This window comes from Pogoniulus pusillus, chromosome 11 (genome assembly GCF_015220805.1).
Source record: "Pogoniulus pusillus isolate bPogPus1 chromosome 11, bPogPus1.pri, whole genome shotgun sequence".
Classification (NCBI taxonomy): domain Eukaryota; kingdom Metazoa; phylum Chordata; class Aves; order Piciformes; family Lybiidae; genus Pogoniulus; species Pogoniulus pusillus.
Window position 1 is genome coordinate 23,880,125 of NC_087274.1, and position 16,302 is coordinate 23,896,426.

Below are 16,302 nucleotides of genomic sequence, written 5' to 3' on the forward strand. Positions count from 1 at the left end.
AACCATGCTCAGTTAAACTTCCCAGAATGAACCGGTGTTACTGCACACACACCTGCACAGGCACATTCTTCCCTCCTCTCTCCCACAACCAGGATCCATCAAAGGTTGATGCAGCCTAGACTGCAGTTATTTCTGAGCCAGGCTAGGAGGATGCACTGGCACAGCTATGCTAGGCAGGTGGCCTGGGACCATGGTCATTTCTCCCTGCTGTGTATGCAGGGGTTTGGCAGCATAGGGGGCATTCACAGTATCACAGTATTATTAGGGTTGGAAGAGACCTCACAGATCATCAAGTCCAACCCTTCACCACAGAGCTCAAGGCTAGACCATGGCACCAAGTGCCACATCCAATCTTGCCCTGAACAGCCCCAGGGACGGCGACTCCACCACCTCCCCAGGCAGCCCATTCCAGTGTCCAATGACTCTCTCAGTGATGAACTTTCTCCTCACCTCCAGCCTAAATTTCCCCTGGCATAGCTTGAGGCTGTGTCCTCTCGTTCTGGTACTGGCCACCTGAGAGAAGAGAGCAACCTTCTCCTGGCCACAACCACCCCTCAGGTAGTTGTAGACAGCAATAAGGTCACCCCTGAGACTCCTCTTCTCCAGGCTAAACAATTCTGGATCACTCATCCTTGGAATTCAGATCTTAAATCTGCTCATGGTGCCCAAGTGATCACCTGAGGAGAGTAGTCAGGAATGTGTCTGGTAAACCTACTGAAATTAAGCTGCATTTTGTCATTTAAAAGTAACAATTGAAGAATGTCATTTTAAAGATACTACCACTTGCAGGAATACTTCTGCTGTAGTGCAGCTTATTAAAACAAAACAAAAAAACAACACAACTGAAACAAACAAACAAAACAACCACCACCCAAAACAAAAAGAAGCAAGGAAAAAATGCTAAAACAAACAAACAAAAAACCTAAGAAACTAAAATAAACACTACTAGCAAAACTACTCCTAAATTTCTGTAAAATGGGTTTCTAGGAAGGCCATTTACTTAAGCTCCACACAAGACAGACCTTTCAGAACTTGCCACTGCAAACTGAACAAATAAGTTATAGGTGAAATGGTTTAATAGATTGATTCGGCCTCATTTGAAATCACAAACAAGTGGTAAAAAGAAAAAGGGGAGACTTCAGTGACCCCAAATGTTCTAAGAAATTTTGAAGATAAAAAAAAAAAATTAGAGCCCTTTTTCATGTGAATTATCCAGTCAGCTCAAACTAGTTGCTAGGCCATGCTAACCAGTAAATTATCTTTGTTTTAAAAATGATTAGTACTCATGTAACAATGGGGAAATCACTTTGCTAAGATGCTTTACCTTCTTTTTATTTTTGTGGGGTTTATTCTTTCTTGTGCAGCTGATTTCTCCCCACAGGATTTCGACCTTTATTACTTGCTGACAACACGTCTGACAAATAGCTTTTTGCTGTGGTAGCTGAGGTGGAGCCATCTGTTTTTTCTCTAGGGAGCCATGCCTTATTCATAATGGAGTTTTTCTGTTTCATTCCCTGGGGAATAGCACCTGCGTGTTGATTTCCTACTTGACCCCAAAATACATCATCACGTTTCGACAACTGATCCCTCCCCTTGGTGGCCCAGAAAGCACCACACTCTGGAGGCACCAGTGCATCCTTCATTCTTGATAGCAGAGCACAAGGAGCTTCCTCATGCATCGTGGGCAAGTTGCAGTCATCCTTTGGGTTTGAGATGGAGACAGCTGAAGGTACCTGAGAAGGCAAGAAGAGACAAAACCACAATATTGGATGTTCCAGTGTATTTCTGTATCCTACATGGAAACAGGACACTCTGTATTGTGCCTGATTTCAGATGCAGTTTTACAGCAGGTTTGTATCGTGCTCTCATTTGGGTTAAATTAAAGCTCATGCAATGTACATAAGGAAACCAACCCCGAGTTTACAAAGTTGAGGCTAGTCAAAGAGCTACCTGTGTTCTGTTCTACATAATAATTTTATTTTATGGCAATATTTCTGAGGGTTCCTTTTATATGTGGCTGTGATATGGAAATTGACCAAGGAACTTGATCTGACCTGCCATATCTGCCCCCCAGACTAAATAACATGTCCTAGAATCCTGAGTCTCTGTTTCATTCTATGTAAAATTTCTGAACTAAAAGGAAATTTCAAGGTTTACATACACACACACTGTTAATGCCCAAAGCAGAAATTATGCTTTTACTTGTTTTATTACATTTATTTTAATCCAGGATTATGAAGGAAATTCTGTAGAGTAATACTTGTAGCTGCTGTAGCTAACTGGCTCAAATCACTGCATTCCTGAATTTTGTTTCCATATAACCATGGAGAGGTTGTGTTGTGTCAGAGAGGATGAAATCTCCTGCATGTTTAGTTTAGCAGCAGACTGTCACAAATGCAATTGCAATTGATCAGCTCTGTTCTTAACAGGATTCCTGCAGTTAATGGAAATTACTATAAAGAGCTTCAGGGCATAGGAATAATTGGATCAGTAAAATAAAAAAAAAAAAAAAAAGATGGAATTGTAAGGAAAAAAGGTAGGAGGAGATCAACATAAGAACTTTTATTTTAAAACATCCAGCAATTTTCAATGATATTTTTACCATAGAGTCCACCATGGTGAAATAAAAACCTTTTAATTAGTTTTACAAGCCCCGAGCAATTCCTTAACAATGGGGATGAAAATGCAGAAAGACAGACATGAAGCATTTATGACCCTCAGCTTATTTAAACTAACAATCAACTCTGCATCTCTGGAAGCAATCATTCTATATCTTTATATCACTCTATTTAATCTATAAAATGACTGCCAAGGATAATAGGTTTCACTACAGGAAGAAATAATGAGAATATTTTTACTGACCTGGCAATTTTGGTGATGCTTTTGTCTTAGCTCTCGATGCAAGGCTGTGATCCTCTCTGGGCTTGTTAATTTAACAGCCGAAGCAGCAGACGTGCTTGGAGTGATGCAAGAAGTGTGGATGCTGTCTACTTCTTGCTGAGAGTTTGCAGGTTTTGACCCAGTCACCCCATCCACATTCACGTGTGTCTCACAAACCTCTGCCTGCCCATTGGCCTGTGAAAAGCATGTGAAAGAAGGCAGCATCTACAAGAGAAAATAGCACTTTAAGAAATTTAAGCTAGATGATGTTTTCCAGTGCTGTTTATTTTGGAGTAGTTGAAAGCCACTTGGATGAATTCATGACAATTAAATGTAAATAAAGTACATTTAACAAAATAAGAGAAGCACAAAATATGTGAAGCATTCCTGTATTTGTCTAGAAAGGAATCTTGTAATTATCAAATCTTCCCAAACTAGAAAAATCTTTAACTACAGCCAAAATTTACATCTGGATACTAAAGGAAGTCCAGAAAAAAGTAAGAGAAAATACTGATTTTAAAGATTGCTTAACATTAGATGTCCCCTTAAAGAATCTCAGAATTTCTTATATTATTTTTTCACACAAATTCATGTTTGTCTACCTACAAATGCTCACAAAAAATAGCCTGGATAGACTTCAAAAGTGCATTAGTACAAATGCATGAACTCTTACACAGACATCCCTATTGTGAATCAAAATAACATTAATTCAGTCAATCTTATTTCACCTCCAAATCAACCTTAACACCACAAAAAAAAATTCTTCTTCATGACTACTTTCACTGAATTGAAGGTAAATTTAGGGAGAAGCAGCAGTTGTTTAATTATGAACCTTTCTGCAACAGTTTCAAGGAGGAAAAGAAATTGTTGGATGTAAATGACTATTACAGGGCAGGAGCATTTTATTATCCAAATAGAAATTCATTAAAGCTAGTTTTTCTTTTTTCCTTGTAATTGTACAGAAAAAAATAAGTGAGAAATTGTTAACAACAGTTTCAGCTTTGGGTTTTTTTTAGAAGAGCTAGTTATTTATTTCCAAAGTTAATACTTTTGACTACAAGTGGTCACTTTATTGCCATCAGTTCTCTTGCAAAAGCTCCAGAAATGCAAATACTAGAGATTTACAAGGTCAAAAATGGTTAATTAATAGAAAACAGATATTAATCTTAACATTTTTGCTCTGTGCACCTTCGATGAGCATTAGTGTATTACCTATGCCTATTAAATAAAGAAATAAAAGGATTCTTAAATGCCACAGTGGTGTAAGATTGCTCTGAAGTGATGTCAAAAAAAGATATTCTGGTCTTGACTCCCTGCAATGAGTGGAGGGAGCCAGTGCTGCTAAATTCCTGCCATCGATCCCAATAACATACCAAAAAATTCCATCTAGCCAGCTGAGACGCTCTCCAGAAGGAGCTTCCACCTGGATCATTTACTCCAGGCTGAACAACAGGCCAGGTAACATGATGGTGACACCCAAGAATTAAAGCACATCTCATATTGACTGACTCTGGGCACATCATTTAGATTGCTGCTCTTTCCTAAAAAACTTTCTGATTGCAGAGGGATCTATGACACTCTCTGGAGACCACATTTATTTAGGCAGGATGGCATGAATGCCAAATCATATCAGAGCATCACAGGCATAGATCAGTTGGAACATGAAAGACATACATTTGGGTGTTTCCCATAAACACAAAAGCCAAAGGCAGCAGCAGAAGTCCTTGTTTCTCACCAAGGTTATGAGTGCAGTATCTCTCTCCAGCTCTTCACAGAAAGTGCTGGCTGACTGAAAGCAACGGAAGGGTTACAATGGGCAGCCCTGAAATGTTGTGAAGCATGAAGAGATTGGATCAAAAATTATTTGATGAGAATTTCCTCACTACAGGAAGCACAGTTAGAGGCATCCCTGGTGATAGATGAGAGTCAGCAGGAGCAGAACAAGTTCTGGAGTTCAGTGACCCATGCAAAGGCAAATCACTGTCCTCCTCCTAGGCAGGAGAGCTGGTAAAACTACCAGAAAATACAGAGCACCAAATCAAAGCTGTGACACTGGCACACTCATTTCTAGAGAAATAACCACCTTGCAGGGTCTTTCCTTGCTTTCAGCTGTTCAGCCCACTAATGCTTTTGCCTCTCGGAATTACCAAATTCTGCTGCAGCCAAAGCAGAGAAACTCAGCACAAAGATGAGTTAATGCAAACCCTGAGGAGTGAAGCTGCTAGTCCACAACAAAGTTTTCACAGCATGCCCATCAACCACAAAGGGGCATTAATTTTGAGTATGTACCATCTCCTCAGCCACCAAAATTTTTTTTCTGCATTACTTGCTGTACAAACAGTCATTTACGTAATTATTGAAGAGCTTTATCAGTTATTTCCCTGGAAAGGTCAGACTGTCCTTAACTGGTTTTAATCCATATTTTATGTTCTTCAATATTTTCAATAATCTCTCCGAAGGCCAAAAGTAGCATATCTGTCAGTAATGGATTTTACACCTTAGAAAAAAAATTACTAAATAACAAGCACCATCTCCTCTCTTTCAGCCTCCTTGGAATTACAATTATTTAATGATCACTTATTCTTTAATGTCAGAAAGGGAAGCCTCTTCTTGCAAAATACTTTGTCCCTTGATCTTGATCAGCATTGTCCTCAAAAGATTAAAAGTCCAAGGTTAAATCTGGTCTCACCTCTGAGAGTGAGACACATTTGACCAAAGCATATCTACTTCTGCTTCCCTTTACAACTAATGAAATCCAACTTATACATCTCTTCTCACATTATCTAAAGCAGATGTGTAAAAACAGGCAGGGTACTCCCTTGTATCTCTCTCTAGTAACTATGACAAGAAACAGATAAGCTACCATGGATATGATCACCTGAAGTACAGACATCAAACATGAAATGTATCTCATTGTCAATGCCAGAAAAGCTTCTGACCACACCAGCCACACACAAATCATTTAAAGGAGATTGTCAGAGAATGTTATTTCAGGCCTGTTTCTTTCAAATGTGATTCATGGGAAGGCAGTAAGTAGTTTCTTGCAAAGAAATGAGAAGAAATAGGAAAAAACACCACCACCACCACCAAACCAACAATACAGTATTCTAGTGAAAAGTGTCTCAGAAGAAATCCCCTGGCAAAGGAGGATGTTGTGCACATTTATTCCTATTCTTCAAAACAAATGATTCACTGCACTGGACACATTCCTTGCCTGGAGCTTTTGATCCATAAGGTTTAAGGTGACTCCATGAAAAGCAACAAAAAGCACTACAATTTATCCCTACAGTCCTTGCACAAATTCTCACTCAGCCCTGAGAAATGATGGTAAATATCCACAATGGTTTCAGATCCAGTATGAAAAGAATATACAAAATACATAATCAAGTAAAATCTTTCCAGTGCAAGAGAACTTGAGGTGAGTGAGCACAGAAGCATTATCCATAACAACCATCAGTCATCTGAAGAGGTTGCAGGCTCACTCGTTTGAGAGCAAAAACAAATGTATTCCTGTTTCTACACACACACCCACACACCCTAAAAGACAGAGAAAAGGTACCAAAATACTGCACAGCTGCACCAGCTGGGATATGCCTATATGAAGGGCAAGCCGAGCCCACTTGGACACAGCCCCAGGTTCAGTCTAATCAAACTGGGTAAAACCTCTTTCTTAAATTGCAAGTTGACACCTACATCAGGAAAAAAAAGCAGAGCCCCTTTTTTCATGTTTCCTAATAATCATCTGGAGCATCTTCTCTTCCTTCCCACTGTTAGCACCCCAAGTAAAGCAGCTGTTGCAAACCTCATTCCCAATCCTTTTTTGTTAGCTGTTCAGTGAATATGACTGTCTAACATGAGCTGATGAATACTGTCCTGTGTACTTCCCACTGGGAAAGGCAGATAAACAATAACTGTTAATAATGCTCATGAATTAATTCTACAACAGCAAGAAGAGAAAGATGAGGCCAAGGCCTTTCCAATTAAAAGAATTCAGCATTTGAAAGAAGATGATGAAAATGGGACATGACAAAAGGCCAGAAATGACCACATACTCTGTATCTAACATCGGGCATGTGAATCCCAGCTATGGCACTGTGCCGAGTGCCACATGCACCAGCTGGAGGCAACCCTTGTCCCTGGGATGTGTCCTCTTCAGACACATCTTTTCACTTCCCCAACACAAAATAAGACAAGGTTTTAACTATTTCTGTTGTACAGATGTATCACAACTTCATTATGAGGAGCTCTAAGCGTTTCTCATTTTAAAAGTAAAATATATCCCAAAGACTTGGAAGTTAACTACCTATCTCCCAATATTTCAGGTCCATATTGGACATACATTGCTGTGCCTATAGCTCCCTAAAAGTCCAGCTTTTCTTTTCAAAATTGAGAGGCAACTTTTCTTCACCATCTTTGCTTTCACTACAGTGACACACAGTAAGAGATGTTTTCTCTGCATGAAAAAAGAACTTAAATAAAATCCTTTCTGTGCAATGAATCATAGAATCAACCAAGTTGGAAGAGACCTCCAAGGCCATCCAGTCCATGATGTATGTTCATTATAATAAAATAAACTGAAAAGAAGTGAAACCACTCAAACTAAACTCCATGTAAAGAGCTTCACAGTGTACAGTTTTATAGTGAGAAAAAGTAATTTTAAACCTATTCCTCTTTACAGAGACTTGAATACTAAGAGAAGGGAAACTGACTTTCTTTTCTGGACATATTACTCCAATATATACCTGGCCTCAGTAAAAAGTACATGGCTGCCACAAAACCATGAGACACTACATGAGTTAAGTAAATTGCATCTCTCACTCAAAAAATAATCGAATGTAACACCAGGATTTGAAAATAATACAGAATGGCAAAGCTCAAATGCATGTTGCTCTGCTCAGCTGAACTGGCTTGAAGTCTTGAATTGGTGCAAGCCAGCACAGTAAAGCAATTGGGAGAACAGTCATTTGTTGTGCCTGAGTCTCAAATGCTGAAAGTCTGAAAGGAGCTCCAGAGATGATTGCTTTTGCATCACACTGCCTTTGTGTTTTAATATTTTAATTGGGAAGAGCATTAGGAGGAAAATACTTCTGGCAAACAGAAGGGAGTGACCAACTATCCAACCATCCTCTTGGGTCCAGAATGAGCAAAGAACTGAAGTTCACTTTTGTCTTTAAGCATGAGTAACTTCTTGATACCCAGAGGCCCTCCACAGAACTCAGAACTTCCTAGCACTCAGCTAGGACAGACCTATCCAATCTACATGTAATTCAACATAGAGATGGGGAGGGAACAGAGTTCTTAAAGGAATCTAAAAACCTATCTTCTTCCAAGAACCATACACAAAGTTTTTTTTTTACAGAACTACAAAAGGTCAGGCACTGAACTGAATACAGAACTCCTCCCTTCAAAGGGCTCTGCGTCAGCCATGCACGCATCGCTGCAAATTTTCAGTTCAAACTCATCAGTAAGCTCAAGCAGACAAGTCTGCTGCCAATGCCTGACAGGCTCCCATTGGCCACTAAGTTCAGAAATTAGTAAAGCCAACTGGAAATCTCTAACTTCAGAAAGAAAATTAAAACCAACAAACCAACACTCTGCATCAATCCACCAGGTTTCCTCTAGAAGCACTCGAATGTTAGGAATGGTTTAGAAGGAGAAATCTGAGGAGAAGGAAAGAGATGTGCTTCCAGAGAAGTTTTATGGAGTAAAAGCTGGGCATAACCCTGGAAACTTGGATGTGAATTGCAGTGAGAATAAGAGTCAAAATGCAAAAAGTGAATCCTCAGAGAGGAAAGGTTAGTTCAGTTTAATATGTGTCTAAAGAAGTCAGTATGGAATTTTACAAACCAAATGAATGTATGTATCACAGCCTTTCTTCTTTTTTATTGCAACAACTGTTTATTAAATTAGGAGTAGTGACACTTGAAAAATGTTGTCACTGAAATCTTTTCTGTTGGAAAAGTGATCCATAGAAACCTATATGTTTCATGGGAACAAGCAGATCTACCTTGGAAAGAAAGGTTTCCTCTAATATACATTGAATTACTTATCACAGACCAGGATGGTCGCAAGCTCACTGTCAAGAGGTAACCAGCAAGAGCCATTCTGTTCTCTGCATGATTCAAACCAGAAAACCAGCCTTGAATGTCAGTGTGTCTATGTGAGACCTTTGGCCACCATGGTGCTGGCTAGTATGGGAAAAGTTTTGTGCTCCACTTAGTATGAATAACTAAATATCTGCTGAAGCAGGGAATTGAATGTGGAGCTCCTGTGTTGCAAATGAGCTCGCTGGCCACCACAATATAGATTCTGCCTAATTCTCTTCTGTTGGAACAGATAAGATTTGTGATGATTAAACATTCAGGGAGACTGTGAGTATGCACAGTATACTGATATTTATTGCATTGGGATGCTTTACACTAATGCTCATTGATCACAGCAGTGTCTGAAGAAATGAAGGCAGAGAGGTATTCTCTCCCTTCTGACAGATGAGTTGCTAACTACTGTCACATCAAACATTCATTCTCAGTCTGAGCTTGAGTGAGACAGTGGGACACAGATTTAAGATACTCAAAGGAAACATAGCCAGAGACTGATTCCATTTTGCAGGATAGGACAGGATTCTATCTGTCTTTTCCTTAATGTGCATTGAATTACTTCTTGCTGTATACTTGGTAAGTATTGCCGAGTGATGCCTTGCAAAACTTAATAACACCAGAAGAATAAACTTCTCCAGAAACATACAGAACATCACCCTGTGTAAAAATATTACACAATCCGAAAAAGAATTATATGCATTTACCATGCTGTAGTCCCATTCTGAGCACCTTTACTTCTGCTGGTGAAAAATACATGTCAATATCATTAAAACATAAATTATTTTAAGACACTCATTTTGCATTGCAAGATAATACAAACCTGTGTTCTGCTGTGGTAGGCAGCCACTTTCCAGCATCTTGCAATTTGTTACACAAAATATTCCCTTCCCCTTTCAATCAGCAAGATTCTCCTTCAATATACTTGACACAACTGTTACCAAATATTGTTTGAAATAATGAGAAAAAAAAAGAACAAAGGGGAAAAGGAGCTTGTTTGTAGGTTACTGAAGTATTGCAAGGGAATCCCTGTTTCTCCTGGCTGCCAGATTCATATTTCTGTCCTTAAGAATATCTTCAGGTAGGGGGTACTCCAAAACCAGGAAGTATATTCCTAGCATTTAAGCTGTTAATGGTAATGTTGAACAAAACCAGGCATGAAATAGAGTGTCTCCTGTTGGAATCAATTTCATCTTGCCAGGGAAACACATATAGTAGACTCCCTTTTGAATATGAATGTCCACTGTATTAAGTCTGAAAATGATTCACTGTAGACCTTTTTTTCCTGATTTATTCAGACATCTCAGCTGATGTATTGTGCAGGAAGAAAATAGAAATTTAAAGTGGAATGGAACAATGTGTGCTGCATTATTCACTAGGATACCCTGTCAAAACATCAGGGGAGTGTTTTTTGCAGTATTTTGTGATAAGCTCCAGAACATTTAAACCGTAATTAAAGCAGCAGTAAAACAGTCAACCCCACTGACTTGACTGAAGCAATATTTATATTAAATGCTGAAATATATTCTTTAGCTGTACACTGAGTCTTAAAACAAAATAATAATAAAAAAAATCACTGGCAATGCAATAGAGGAAACTGGAAGATTCTACAAGGAAGTATAAACGCTTACCTCTTGATCACACAGTGGTGTAAAAACAATACTGTACTCTGCCAGGGCCACATCATTCATCAAGCTTTTCATCTCTTCATCAAAAGCTAAGTTAATAATTCCTCTCCTGTGGAATTCTCTGTGCATCCTCATAATGAAGTTGTTCCTTTCCTGGCACTTCCGGATGAGGCAAGCCAGCTTAGCCTATGCAGCATGAACACATACACACTGATCTCACTCCCTGCTGAGACTGCAAGGTTGTCTTTTGTTTGTGGTCTTTAGTTTCACATGTTTTGACCCAAAACTACAGATCGCATTCCTCTGCACCCTGCAACTGCAATACGTACATGCAGATAAACTGGAAAGAGATGTTGTGTGAGGCCTCCCTTTCAACAGGCTGAAAATCACCCAGAGCAATAACATCAACAAGCCTTTGCCTAAGGTTTAGAGCTTGGTAGCAAAAGCTAAGCTGGGAGCAGCTGCAGAAGGCATGCACACACACAGAAGCCTGTGAGCCATAATACAGTACCTTCAGAGGAGCTAGTGTCAGCTTTGCTTCAGACTTTCTCTTCTGAAGTTCTTTTTCCTAAAAGGTTGAAAAACATTCTGCATTAATTGGAGTCACACTTAGCATCTTTGTGTGACCTTGTATCACAAACACAACGAAGCTCTGGAAGGAGCTGGGGATGGAGCACGTGCCCTATAAGGAGAGGCTGAGGACCTGGGGCTTTTTGGTCTGGTGAAGAGAAGACTCAGAGGGGCTCTAATCAGTATTTATAAATAACTGAAGGCTGGAGGTCAAGAGGGAGGGGACAAACCCTTCTTGGTTATGCCCTGTGATAGGACAAGGGGTAATGGGTATAAACTACAGCACAGGAAGTTCCACCGCAACATGAGGTGGAACATGAGCTGTGACCCTTTACTGTAAGGGTCACAGCATTGAAACAGGCTCCCCAGAGAGGCTGTGGAGTCTCCTTCTCTGGAGACTTTCAAGACCTGTCTGGATGCATACCTGTGTGACCTGCAATAGATGATATGGTCCTACTCTGGCAAAGGTATTGGACTTGATCTGTGAAAGTCCCTTCCAACCCCTAACATCCTGTGATCCTGTAAGCTGGTTGTACACAGTGAGATCCTGGCATACAGACATTGCCCTACCAGCATTAACAATGGGCTGATGTGTTTTCTTTAGACAGAGCCCTATAGCAGCGAGGTTATTTCATCAAAGCAGCATCACACTGAAGATTTGGTGTCTTTCATTACACACTTGTGTTCCCATTTACTCTGTGGATTTTCCAAATGACTTTGCTGGGGAACACTTTCCCTTTTCTTATCTATATTGCTCTGTAGAATGAGAAATCTGGGGGGATTTTCTGCACCAGGCTCTGGAAAGTGAACATCAACACCTTTCTGCTCCCACATAATTGGTATGTGTCCTCTCTTAGGAGGTGAGCCATATGATCTGGTCTGTATCTTATGATTAAAATATTTCCTGCTCATGGGAAATCTCCACTCTGATTATGCAGGAAAAAAATAGTTATATCTTCCCAGGCAAAATCAATTCCTTTTATGAATCAAGACACTGGTATTTTGCAAATTCCTTTGCCTGCATTTTGCATGATAATTTGTATTTCTATAAAGTCTACAGTGAATGTATTTTGTGCATCAGAAAAGGATTCTCTTCATGAGAACTGTTATCTGGAAGAAGTTAAAGTCTTCAACCAATAACTTTTTGGGCTTGGGAAGAAACCACATAGAGTGGGCATGAAAGAGAAGTATTTACATTGCACTAGCATTGAGGGAACAAAGGACAAGCTGGCAGCAGGTCCCTGCACTGGTGACATTCAATTCTTGATGAGGCATGGAAAAAAGCATTCTGCTAATGAAAAAGAATAATTAAGACTTGCCTATTTATATGGCTAGCACATCTCACCCTCTACTCACCTGCCATCTGATATGCCCCATCCATCACTACAAATAATAGACTACAAAACAATTTCATTTCATCACCACTATTCTGCTAAGAGGCATCCTAATCAGCACCTGGGAAAAGTCACTAATCTTCTCTCCAAGGGTGTCTTAAAGCAAATCACAGCACATTATTAGGTTGGGGGGGGGAGCAGAACTCAAAACAAACACACACAAAAAAAATAAACAAGCAAAAAATAATCAAGCAAACAAAACCCAAAGTAAACCAAATAACCAACAAAAGCAACCCACAAACAAACAAACACCAAACAAAACACCACTAACAAAAAAAGAAACCCCCAAACTGTATAAGAGTTGGATTTATCATGGAGGGAGTGGGGTGAAACTTGCACCTCAGCAGGGAAAAGAAAATCATCTCTTGTATTTCAGAGGAGACAGAGGACAAGCATGTTCTATGCATTGTATCAGGGTATGAGGAATATTATTGAGAAAACACCTTTGGTTAGGGTTTGATGGGCAATTCCAATTTGGCTCACATCATGACCACCATCCCTTTTTGAAAAATAGTTTCCAAAGAAATAGGAAACAAAATCCAAGGGAAAAAAAATCCGAGGAGGAATTTGCTTCCACCTAAGAGCTGAGCAGCTGTAGTGACTCTGATAGCTGCGCTGTCAGGAAATAAGGCAGGTACTTTGCAAATGTTAATATCTACCTGCTCTGTATGCTGGGTGAAATATAATGCACAAGTGTGAAAACTGCTCAGGTAAGGACACCTGTGTATATCTGCGAGTTCTCACTAGAATAACCATCAATTAATAAAAATACCAACCACACATAAAAGTGAAAACCTGTTAGTGGAACTCTTATTGTGTAACTCTAGTTGCTGAATCAAAAAACATTAGAAAGAAACTTTAACAAAATTCTAATGCCAGCTTAACTGTGTTTCCTCGTCTGATATAGTGCAATGAGAGAGCTAGGAATGTTAAAGTCCTGACAATTCAAGCCAAAGAGGTGGCTCTGTAAAAGAAGTTCATGTTACTTGCATTGTGCTGTGGGGATTACAGCAGAGACTGGCAGTAAATTATACTGTAGTCTATCATCTTTCCATAACATGGACCACCCAGGCAGTTTTTATCTTTTCTTTATTTCTCACTAGTCAAGGGCACTTTAATATGCCTGGAAGCCATTTCATTATCCTCAGACTCATTTCCCAGGAAAGAAGACTATTTTGGTTCTCTCTCTTTTGAGGAGCAAGAGGTAGAATCTGAAGCCTAAGCTTGTATTTGTTCACCTACTGAAGCACACAGAAAACAACTTTATTGTACCTTCACACATAGCTGAGCCCGAAGGAGTTCCACTTCATTCTGCAAGTCATGAAACTGATTTTGTAATGCAGCCTGGTCCCTGAGCTGGGCTTTCAAGGTCAGCACTTGCTGCTGTAATCTCTTATCGGCCATTTTATTCTCCTCTATTTCTCGGACATCTTTCACAGTGTACATAGGCTGGAGGGCAAATACACAGATGTTCAAATCAAATACACAAAACAGTGAAAATAGTCTCAGTCACGTTTTGGAGCACAAAGCTTCTCAATCAATACACATACCTACCTTGTATGTACAAAAAAACCCAATTAAATTAAGCTGATATTTAAAAGTATGACTTAAAGCTTTCATAAATACTTGAACAGTAATGCCTTACACTCATCTTAAAATGGTTTATGAGCAAGAAGTTCTTGATCCCCTGCAAGAGCAGGTGTAGGATGGGGATTTCACAACGCTCCTCAAAGGTAAGTGTTGTATTACAGCCACTTCATATCTAGGGAAAGTGGGACATCGATGAGGCGGCCAATCTCCAGTCACACAGTAAGTAAAAGTCCCCAGTCTCCTGCTGCAGCTGCTATATTATATGTCACTCCCACCCCCCTTTTTTTCCCTACACATATTTATCTCACACAGCAAATTTCACTTTCCCAGTTATATTTTTTGTTTGGAAGATTATTAATAAAACTGAATAGATTTTAAATATAAATGCCAAAAGTATTTTTAAAAGAAAATGTTTGTTACATTAAATCATAGTAATAGTGGTACAGAACAAGAAGGAGAAGGAGTAGCTTCTGAATTTAACTCCTTTTACCCCACTCTCTGTTTTTTTTTCTTTGCTTTTCTTTTCAATTTCATGCACTCAGATTGAAAGGATTAGTGAGGGCTTTAGATAGATGGTCAGCATCATAAGGTCAGCTTCCAGGAGTGACACCGTCATATTAAATGTATAGATTAAGAATGGGGTAAATCTGAGGATGAAGAAAGTATTGTGAAAAACACTTCTGCTCTTGTAAGCTTATATTAATATACACACACACAAAGTTGATACCCACAGCTGATCAAGATTTCTGATGACATGTTGTATAAGCAAGTTTAAAAGATGAATCAGTTCAGTGATTGTGAATGAAAAAAAAAAATATTTAGTCAGACCTTTGATATACTGTGGAAAACCCACAAAACCTTCTGACAAAGCAGATGATTTGTCAGAAGGTTATGCAGGAAGATGATTACTAGCTACTCACATTGATACAACCAAGACAGGAGGTAATGGGCACTAACTTGACCATAGGAAATTCCATCTAAAAATGAGGAGGAATTTCTTTACTTTGAGGGTGACAGAGTACTGGAACAGTGCTGCCCAGTGATATGGTGGAGTATCTATCCCTGCAGCCATTCAAAACCTGCCTGGAAGCATCCCTGTGCAGCCTACTCTAGGCGAACCTGCTCTGGCAGGGTGGTTGGACTAGATGACCTACAGAAGTTCCTTCCAAGACCTATGATTCTGGGGTTCTGTGAAGGACTAATAGTCAGCTGTGATACAAAACAACACAGTAAATTCTCCCTGGATTCCTGACAGCCTTTCCAATTTTGCCAGTCTTGGTGACTGCAAAATACATTTGCATAGAAAACGTTTCATAGATCACACCACTCTGCTTGCAGCCCATCAATGCAACTTGGTGACTGCAACATACATTTGCATAGAAAACGTTTCATAGATCACACCACTCTGCTTGCAACCCATCAAAGCAACTTGGTGACTGCAACATACATTTGCATAGAAAACGTTTCATAGATCACATCACTCTGCTTGCAGCCCATCAATGCAACTTGGTGACTGCAACATACATTTGCATAGAAAACGTTTCATAGATCACACCACTCTGCTTGCAGCCCATCAACGCAACTTGGTGACTGCAACATACATTTGCATAGAAAACGTTTCATAGATCACACCACTCTGCTTGCAACCCATCAATGCAACTTGGTGACTGCAACATACATTTGCATAGAAAACGTTTCATAGATCACACCACTCTGCTTGCAGCCCATCAATGCAACTTGGTGACTGCAACATACATTTGCATAGAAAACGTTTCATAGATCACATCACTCTGCTTGCAACCCATCAATGCAACGCAGCTAACACCAGAAACAGGACATTTTCAGACTGCTCTTTCTAGCGGACCAAGTGTTCTATGCACGGCACTCCAGCTTTGTATCAAATTTTCTGGCTCCCTCTTGTGTTAAAAGAAAAGAACAATAACAACTGTGGGATGCATCCAAATGGATTAGACGAGGGTTGCAGTGACAAAAGCCTGAGGATGAGTCTGAGACATGGTATTTTCCTCATGAAATGTAGGTTAACTAAAAATAAATGGAAACATTTCCTGACGGAAGATGCTTAGTGGGAAACTATGGGGGAAACTAGAAAATTTTCTTGGAAGTTGAAGACAGAGAAGTTCTTCC

The 16,302-nt window shown here is 39.6% G+C and overlaps 1 protein-coding gene across 5 annotated transcripts in view; it reads right to left on the bottom strand.

Annotated features, from left to right (window-relative positions):
- Positions 1–16,302, bottom strand: part of JAKMIP1 (janus kinase and microtubule interacting protein 1) — a 182,588-nt gene that overhangs the window by 39,791 nt on the left and 126,495 nt on the right. For 4 of the 5 annotated variants that reach the window (XM_064151464.1, XM_064151465.1, XM_064151467.1 and 1 more), the window contains exons 8-12: positions 13,840–14,016; positions 11,115–11,171; positions 10,607–10,789; positions 2,863–3,105; positions 1,325–1,733 (exon numbers count right to left, since the gene is read on the bottom strand). In XM_064151464.1, coding sequence (XP_064007534.1) covers positions 1,347–1,733; positions 2,863–3,105; positions 10,607–10,789; positions 11,115–11,171; positions 13,840–14,016 — 1,047 coding nt within the window. In that variant the 3' untranslated portion in view covers positions 1,325–1,346. The remainder of the gene's footprint in view (positions 1–1,324; positions 1,734–2,862; positions 3,106–10,606; positions 10,790–11,114; positions 11,172–13,839; positions 14,017–16,302) is intronic. The other variant, XM_064151468.1, reaches the window with a different exon arrangement.